The following is a 9,349-nucleotide window of genomic DNA, read 5'->3' as shown; positions in this document are numbered from 1 at the left end:
ATCAAATAATCCTAATATATATATATATATATATATATATATATATATATATTTTAAATAATTCATTTTTTCTGATTTCTAGAGTAGTTTGACATCCATTATTAAAAAGAACAAATGTTTTATCCACTTCATTTCCAAAATAATATGGCATATATGCTTCGGATTGTGAAGTGATGGCATGGTTATTAAAAGACAAATGCCAGTCTTGACCTATCAAAATCAAAATAGTTTCATGGCACTCTGGGTCTTGCAATGGTAATTTTACTCACATCAAAATCAACTCTTTCTCCATCTGGAATCTTTGGGGGCACCAGGTTCGGCAACATAAAAGGTCTGGAAAATATAATGATGTTTCAAAATTCTGTATGAAATGAAACCAAGTACTTTTGATCTTTAAAAACATAAAACCAATAAATGGTTATTCATCTAAACTTACTTTAGGAATTTGGGTTTAGCTTCTTCTGAAGAATCAAACATACAAATAAACAACAGAAGTTATCATAATGTTAAAAGGTTACAGATGCTGAAGAATGCGTCATAAAATCCGTAAACTAGATTTTATTTCTGATGGAATGAATGTTATCATAAGAGGATTGGGGATGATCTAATGCTTTGAAGAGACAGTTATCCAGAAGGGTGTGTGTGTCGTAACACAGGTTTCTACATGTTTCAAACAATTACTTGAGAGCTGTAAATCTCAGGTTTCCTGTCTTTGCAGTGCAATAAAGAGCAAATACCTCCTCCATCTTCTGTCTCCTCTTCACCATCTGAAAGCAGGGAAGGAAAGGAGGTTACAAGTGGGTAATCGGCATCACTGGCAGTACCAGAACAGAGAGACAAAATTAGAAACTGATAACGGAAGAATGGTGGGAAAAATACCGTCACATACCAAACACTCGTCACTTCGACTATACATAGAGCAGAATATTTGATTCAACCCATGTGTGTGTGTCGTGAGTTCAATTAAATGATAAACACAGATGTACACAATAAAAAAAGAAGAAACAAATAGAAATGCATATGTATATGTAACTATATAACAGTAAAAATATATTTTTGTGAATCTATTGGGAAAAAAGTAAAAAGTATGACTTACCTTACAAATGATTAAACTTATATTTAACAAAGCAATACATACAATTTAGGTGTAATTTTTTTCTTCTAGATATTTTGAAAAATTACTGAACATTCTCTCCCTTATCTATTTTTAACCTTTGTCAGAATTTTTTTTAAAGCTTTTGACTTTTAAACAGTGTTTTATTTGTAAATCTGCATGATTTTGGTCTTCATCAATGCAATTCAAACACAAAAATAGAAATGTTTAGAGTAAACTTCAATGTGGTTCTGCCCTCAGATTTAGTGCTATCTGTCAAAAAATCCGTCCAAACTTTATCCTTCTATCTATGCAGAAGGTATTTCTGTGGCTCACCGATCAGTTTTGATAAGCCAGTTGGCAGATGATATGACTGAAAATGAAAAACAAACACCAAATTCCAACAGCTATCAATGTTGCTTATAATCGTCTTTGTCTAAATCTACTTTAAAGTAGATAAAGTAGACATAGCGTTCAATTAAAAATGTACTTAAACTCGTTTTTAAAAGTGTTATGGCAGGTCAAGCTAGTGGAGTTTGATTTAGTGCATTTTACAACATTAAACAACTTTGAGACTAAATGGATGAAAATAATTTTTTTAAAATCCATTTTGTTTCGGAATACCAAATTTTTCAATTCAATGCAAATTTTCAGTTCAGTTGGGGCACTAAAGTTTTTATTTGGTATAATAAAAACTGAAAAAATTGTTTCGATTTTTGGACAATAGTGGCATATAGTGTTTATTTTTCTATGCAAATATTTTCTTTTTCAGTCCAGAGAATATGCCATTATTTTTGAAGAAATACCTGATTACTTTAAATGACTTCAGTCTGATTTTAAGAACTCTTCATGATCTCCTCACATTATTTTTGATTTGTTTATTGACCAACATCTCTTTTTGAATATTTTTGAGTAGATCTGTTTGTTTGCGATGTAGATCTGGAGGGGTTTGAGGTCAAACTGAGGGTCTCACCAACAGGACTCACCATGTTCCTGAGTGGTCTCTTCCTCTCCTCCTGCTTCCTCCTCATGAGCCTCTGAACATGGAGAAAGTTGAAGGACGGGTATAGTTAGCTTGCATTACCGTCAACTATGATTCACTGTTTCCCTTCATTAGCCATCAAATTACATAATGATTCCTTTGAGTTTAGTCATTCCATCCAGTTGAAAGTGTGAATAACACAAAATCTAATAGAAGTGTGTGTGGAAGATGCGAGTTAATTCCTGAGGGCAAAAGAGCCGTATACCAGCCTGGGCACAATGGGTACTGGTGGCAGGCTTCTTAGATTAAAGCATACCTCAAATCTCTCAGATGGTTACACACTTACACACAGCAAAACGCACATCTCTACCCAGCCGCGCAACTGTTGTCTATGATATAAATGCGTCAGCATGTCTGAAATCAGACCACCCTTAAAAATATTGTAGTACAGAAGGTAATACCATACTTTGAGTTAGTTCCTTTCCTCAAATCTGATATTACTAAATGTGGATTACTGCTACACTGCTCATTTTACTTCATAACTTTATGAGTAAGTCATTAAAGAATAGAAAGAGCTTTGGTGATAACAAAGCGAATTGGAAGCAGCATTGTTCAGTTTTTGAATGAGTCTATGGATGAATCATTGAATTATTCACTTCACCAATTCGTTCAAAAACACTCATTCTGAGTACTAGTATGCGCTGTCGGATTTTGCTGTGGATGTTATGTTTTTTTAACAGAGCAAAAATGGTAGTATTGTGTGTAAAAATTAAGGTGCATCACATTAGCAAAAATCTATGTGAAATTCAGCTGTGTGGATTCCTATTGAAATGACTGGGAATTCACTGAACAACGGTAAATACCATATGCTCGCTCATTTTCTGCAAAATCCAGTCATTTCAGTAGGAGTTCACACTTTTTCATGGGGCACAAAAATTAGCTTTCACTCATCTCATACTGTTGCTCTGTTGCAGATGAAATCCAATAGGAATCTGTGCAGTTTGGAGTTTTGCATAAGGGAGAAAAACGTCCCTACAACACAGGTATTCAAAACTAGTACCGAATATCGGTATTCAATAATAGTAGTATTCAAAACTACTATTCTGGGGAAAATGGCTATCAAAATCAAATTCCTGTGGGGGTTCTACCTTAGTTTAAATATTCCAAGGGGGCAGAGGTTCGCTTCAACATGCAACACCCCACAGAAATAGTATAAAACTAGCCCAAACCCACGGGAAAACCAATGACTTGGCAACACTGAAGGTCCTTGCACACTGAGTCCAAAATATTTGTACGCGTTTTTTCACATTCGTCAAGAGAAAAAGAAAGAGGAATATTGGGCCCATCCAATCCTGAGATAGTGTAGAGAGGAAAGAGAGTTCCACCTCCTTATCAAGGAACTGCATGGGTTATCCCAGCCATGCGATTCAAAGCTTACTTCAGGATGTCAGTGGTTCAGTTTGATGCTTTGCTAGCGATACTGGAGTCACATATTAAAAAGAAGATCACTAATTTCCATTAACTCAGTCAATCAATCAATCAATCAATCAATCATTTATTTATAAAGTACCTTAACCATGAAGGTATACCAAAGTGCTGTACAAGAAGATCAAAAACAAATGGGTCTTAAGACGTGATTTGAACATCTGCAGAGAGGTCAAAGTGCGCACAGAGAAAGGAAGATCATTCCATAGTCTAGGAGCCACAACTGAAAATGCTCTATCACCTCTACACTTAAAGGACACCTATTATGCAAAATCCACTTTTACATGGTGTTTGGACATAAATGTGTGTTGGCAGTGTGTGAACACAACCACCCTACAATGATAAAAATCCACCCACTCCTCATTTTTAATTCCCTTTAAACCAAGTGAGTCTCACTAGGCCTGCCAATTTGATTCTCATGCAGTGTGACATCACATTGCATAGGGCGGGGCCACTGGGTTGATTGACAGCTCTGCATTGCTATAGTTTCCGCTCTCAGTGGTGGTACACTGTCCTCCATTTTCTCCGCTCTTGAGCAGCTGTAACGTCAACGATAGCTATGTTTCCATCACCCTATTTTAAATTCATATTTAGCATGTTCACTAACAGAAAGCTGTTAGAAAGTGACAAGCTGTGCTTATATCGCTCCTTTTGACAACAAACAACCGATTTGTTGCCCAGAAAAAATTCTCTAATGTGATAGAGCCTAAAAACAATTTTAGCCAAACAGAAAATGTCCCAATACTTATGAATGTGAACAAACTGTTTTGTAAAATTAAATTACTGGATAATAAGCACTATTTTGTATAAAGTTAAAACAAGGAGTTAATATTGAGTAACTTAGTGCCAGTAACTTACTGCCAGTACTGACAGTTTCTTTATGTTTTTGCTCCACCAACAAAAATGGTTTCAAAGGAAGCCCAGCAGAACTGTTGTGCATCGTCTTGTAACACAGTAGCTGTGTTTCGGACCTGAATCAGTGTTTGTGAATCACAACTGAGTGAACGATTCAAAGACTCAAAAAGATAGCCACTTGTTTCCTTCCTATATGATTTAGCATTTTGAACAAATCAGTTGAATGAATGATTACAATAGCTAAGTTTCCATCACCCTCTTTTATTGTGCATTTTGAAGTATCGCATGAGAAACGAGTGATGGAAACGCCAAATTTCGAATAAAAATCCCTTAATTCGCAAAACAGTTTTTACGCTCGCTTGAGGTGGTTTTTGACTTGTGCGAAAAACGGTTGATGCGAATAATGGGAGATGGAAATGCATTTTGCGAATAAATTCCTCCAAGCGCATCAAAAAAGTCATGTGACTTTGCGCTATGGGATGGCATAACCTGACTAACCAGCGGACCGATCTCATTCCACAGCTTCTGAAATCTTATGGTCATTCGGAAATGCACAAGCAAAGTCTGTCATCAAAGTATTTCTGTATAATTGCCTCCCAGAAATGTCTTACACGACTGCGTTCCCAAACAGCAGCATCCACCTCCGAAAGCAATGACCGCATTCATTGTGTTTCGTCTGCTTGCACTGAGGCGCAAGTAAATTATTATATATGAAAATTATTATATTTTCTTAGTGATTTATAGTGCCAGTTTATCAGGAAGTGACGATTTTGTTCTCTTTGACTTGTTGGATGGAAACGATGCTTGTTCGCAAATGTTATATGCGATATTCCAGTTTTGCGCATAAGTTAAATTCGCAACTTTGGATGGAAACCCGGCTAATGTCTCGCAAGCAATCCCGATGCTCTGCTCTACTGAGGATCCTGTGGATTACTTTCATTTTTCAAGGTAATGCGCCTCAAAATCTACCTAAATACGTGTATCACTCCAGACTCCTTTGTGAATGTCAAGTTGTTATAGTGCTTAGCGTTTTAACCATATTTGTGTGCGTACATTAAGTATTTTTAACTGATCAGCAGCGCGCTTGTGAGATTAGTTTGCCCCGTTTGTAGTGCGAGATTCATTCAGTAGCGCGGTCGTGCGGCTCAGTCCATTGATCCGCGTCGATGACAGGTCAGCGCGGCGCGAGCTCTGTAACATCGAGCTGTTTCGTCCTACTTTCAGTGCATTTGGCTAAATGCCAGTTCTCTTGCTCTCAGTCATGTTGCTTCTACCGGCTGTTTATTGCTGTAGATATGAAATGCAGAGAGACATATACACTATGCATCCGAAAACCAGACAGTATCTGGTGTGACCACCATTTGCCTCATCTGTGGCATTGTGCTGTGTGATAGAACTGCACATTTTAGAGTGGTCTTTTATTGTGGCCCGCCTAAGGCACACCTGTGCAATAATCATGCTGTCTAATCAGCATCTTGATATGCCACACCTGTGAGGTGGATGGATTATCTCGGCAAAGGAGAAGTGCTCACTAACACAGATTTAGACAGATTTGTGAACAATATTTGAGAGAAATAGGCCTTTTGTGTACATAGAAAAAGTCTTAGATCTTTGAGTTCAGCTCATGATAAATGGGGGCAAAAACAAAAGTGTTGCGTTTATAATTTTGTTCAGTGTAGGTGCCCTTTAAGACATGTACGTGGAACCTTGAGCATAATCTGCGAGTTAGATCTTAGCGATCTTGAACTCAGTCGGTGCGTTCCAAATGGGATATATCGCCCTCCGAAGGGCACTTGGGAGTGAAAACAATCATGGCCGCCATATTGAAGGGTCGTTCCAACCCGAAGTGCTCAAAACTGGCCACTTCAAAGGGCCCTTCAGAATGAAGGATTTCAAAGGGTACAACTGATGGACACTTCGGGCTCCCATGATCCTTTGCACAGATTCTTTGCATGATGACGGCGCCTCCGTGTGGGCACGTGATGATGACTCAGAAGGGCACTTCAAGAAACAGTTGTTTGGTCGCCTGCACCCTTCAACCCTTCGAAGCTCTCACTCCACAGGGTAAACCCTTTGAAGGGATTAGGGCATAGGGATGAGCCCTTCTGAATGGAACGCAGGGAGTGTCAGATCAACTTGTCAGACGCCATTCTGGATTTTGGCATTCGCTTGTACGGTGGCTCTGAATTGTCAAAATGCTTGCTACGGATGTGAAAAATGCAGAAAATCGAACCCGAGCCGAATTAGTTTATTTTATGACGGTCGAAAGTTTCGGAGACAGTGTATAAACGTGATTGACACAACGTGAGGTATTTTTTAACGTGCGAAAATTTCGGACAAAAATGTCTGTGTGCGAGGACCTTGACTCTGGCCAATAGAAAACTGCATGTAAAGTAATGTTAGTGTAAGCTGTGCTTCATATATATTTACACTCTTGACAATGGACCTTTTTGGCCCACAAAATTCTGCCTTACTTTCACTAACCTTTAACTTCTTGTTTATTATCACTGTTAACATTTTCTGTCTCAGAGACATTTGCAGGCGAACTCCAGTCATTCCAATAAGAATCTGCGTGATTGGGAGTTTCGAATAGGGGTGAAAAAGTTTCCCATGTGGATTTTGCTAATTTTCATATTGGCCGTGTGAATTTGCTGCATTGACCAACAGAAAGCTGCTTGGTTTGAAAGTAACTTCTATGTGAGCTGTGCTTTATTCATTACTACTTTTTTAGACAATAACCAATTTCTCTTTTTATCCTGAGAAATTTCTACGCAATTTGGCGGCACCTTTAAGCAGGCCTATTACCGTTTGTTACCTTGGAACATCTAAATAATTTCAATATACCTTGGAAGTGATTTCCATTTTCATGTACCATGTTATTTACTCACAGAATACCATGGTACATTTGAAAAAATATGGTATTGGCATGCTACCATAGTGCATCTAAGTGTTAGTGAATGGCTAGTGCCCTTTGCCTTTAGCAGATAAGCAGTAGCTACCTTCCTCATGCTGCACCTCCTCCTGCACCTCCTCGTGCTCCTCCTCCTGCACCTCCTCTTGCACCTCCTCCTGCACCTCTAAGCCACACCATGCAGGTTAGGTAAGTAAACAAACAAAAACACATCACAAAAATGGAAGCTAGGAGATCTGTCGACACTGAAACACAGTAATGGGTTAGTGATGATATGCAGATGCTTCGGGACTTTCTGCTCTACTTATTCCATATGTGTCATTTTTGGGTGTGTTTTGTTCAAAGCTGACACGCAGAGTGAACAAAACTGCTGCAACTCACAAGAAAAGCTCAGCTTTCACGCTCATAAATCTACATGACGGGTCGCCATATCTTGCAAACGCACTTACATGTCAGAATATTTATGATTTTTGTTATAATCCACAAAGGTGTAAAAACCTGATAAGCTGGTAGTTTTTGAAGGTTTTATTGTAGTATTGTTATCTCCTATTTCAAATATCAGTGTAATGACACAATTCTTTAACAACCCTGTTGAAAACATGCTGTATCTTTTACATAAACCACCATATAATCGATCGCTTCGCTTTTCTAAAACTATGTAGCTGCAAGGCCACTATTTATGACCTACTTTAAAACAAAAACAGTATTTTCTTGTTTACAGCGGAAGTATGAAATAATATTACGAAATGCAAGACTTACCCTCCTGCTCCCTAGAGAACAAGACAGAATAGTGCTGTTATTTCCATTGTTCTCGTAGCTCAAGTACCTTCCCAACAGCTGCCTGAACTCTCAGATTAAAATATACTTATCAGAGGAGTGGGATATATGACAAGCAGATGCTATTCAAATGACCAATAGCACTGGTCACTATAGTATACAGTTAATGCACAGTATTCTTATTTAAACAAAGTAATATTACTAGAAAAGAAATATTGTAAGAGTATTTGTCATTGATGGATGGATGATAATCGAGCAGTGAACTGGTACACTTACTCGTACTCCTCCACTTCTTCGATGTCTGACATTTTTACTCTGTAATGAAAATACATGAAAATATAATATAATAATATTTAAAAGAATAATCAATATCATAATTGATGTTGTTTTTCTAAACATTCTAAAAATTCCATTAATTTTTTTGCTTTTTATTCTAATTATAAACATCCATTTTTCTGTACATAATACATCAGTAATATACTACATAACACATAATACTCTTACCTGATATACCAGCAGAGATGTGTGAAGAAAGGCTGTGTTAATGTCCGAGCTCTGGCTCTCCTCTTGATTCTTATATGATTGGGGCTGGGGCTGTTTCTGGGGGTCATACATCTCACTCAGTGTGTTTATTTTTACCCTCAGAGATAAGTGGAGAACAGTCTTGCTAGCACTCCCTAAAAGGCCGCTGGCTTTGTTATGGTATAGAGAATGGTGATGGCTAATGTCCATATCAACATGAGTCTCTTAGAGGTGTCCTCTGATAACACGAGGGACTGGTTAGTCTCTGACCGGTCTGACTCACTTCATGGCACCATGCTTACCATTCCACATCTCACTCACGCCAGCAGCCTGAGACTGCACCGCGTTCAGATGTGCAGTTTAGTTTGTTTCCATGAGTGAGCCATGCTGGAAGGTTTAAAACTTGGTTTAAAAAGAACTTTGGCCTTATGTTGTTTGAATACTTCAGTATTTTGAAGAGAGATTGAATTTTTTATTGTAAGAATGTATGCCTTGTTAGATGTTCTGAGTTTTCTATGCAGTTGCTAATGTGCTTTGAGTGATTACTAGATGCTTCAATATGTGTAGCTCAAAGATCTGCACAAAAAGTAAAATAATAATAGTATTGATGACAACATTTTTGTTAATTGTTATTATTTAAAAAAAAAAATATATATATACTGGTAACACTTAAAGCCTTTATGTACAATGCATTATAAAGGGTTATTAAAGGGTATAATGCATT

General features: G+C 37.6%; 1 protein-coding gene across 1 annotated transcript in view; it reads right to left on the bottom strand.

Moving 5' to 3' along the window:
- LOC107696942 (troponin T, cardiac muscle-like) overlaps nucleotides 1-8,411 on the bottom strand; it is a 15,341-nt gene extending 6,930 nt beyond the window's left edge. Inside the window, exons 1-6 of the mRNA XM_016497514.1 lie at nucleotides 8,380-8,411; nucleotides 8,086-8,096; nucleotides 2,080-2,130; nucleotides 738-767; nucleotides 437-461; nucleotides 270-333 (exon numbers count right to left, since the gene is read on the bottom strand). Of these exons, the coding sequence (XP_016353000.1) occupies nucleotides 270-333; nucleotides 437-461; nucleotides 738-767; nucleotides 2,080-2,130; nucleotides 8,086-8,096; nucleotides 8,380-8,411 (213 nt within the window). The remainder of the gene's footprint in view (nucleotides 1-269; nucleotides 334-436; nucleotides 462-737; nucleotides 768-2,079; nucleotides 2,131-8,085; nucleotides 8,097-8,379) is intronic.
- Between the last annotated feature and the right edge of the window lie 938 nt (nucleotides 8,412-9,349).

The sequence above is a fragment of the Sinocyclocheilus anshuiensis genome, unplaced genomic scaffold, assembly GCF_001515605.1.
Source record: "Sinocyclocheilus anshuiensis isolate Anshui unplaced genomic scaffold, SAMN03320099.WGS_v1.1 scaffold130, whole genome shotgun sequence".
NCBI classification, from domain to species: domain Eukaryota; kingdom Metazoa; phylum Chordata; class Actinopteri; order Cypriniformes; family Cyprinidae; genus Sinocyclocheilus; species Sinocyclocheilus anshuiensis.
The sequence above is the reverse complement of the archived record's forward strand: the minus strand, read 5'-3'. Positions and strand labels throughout refer to the sequence as shown.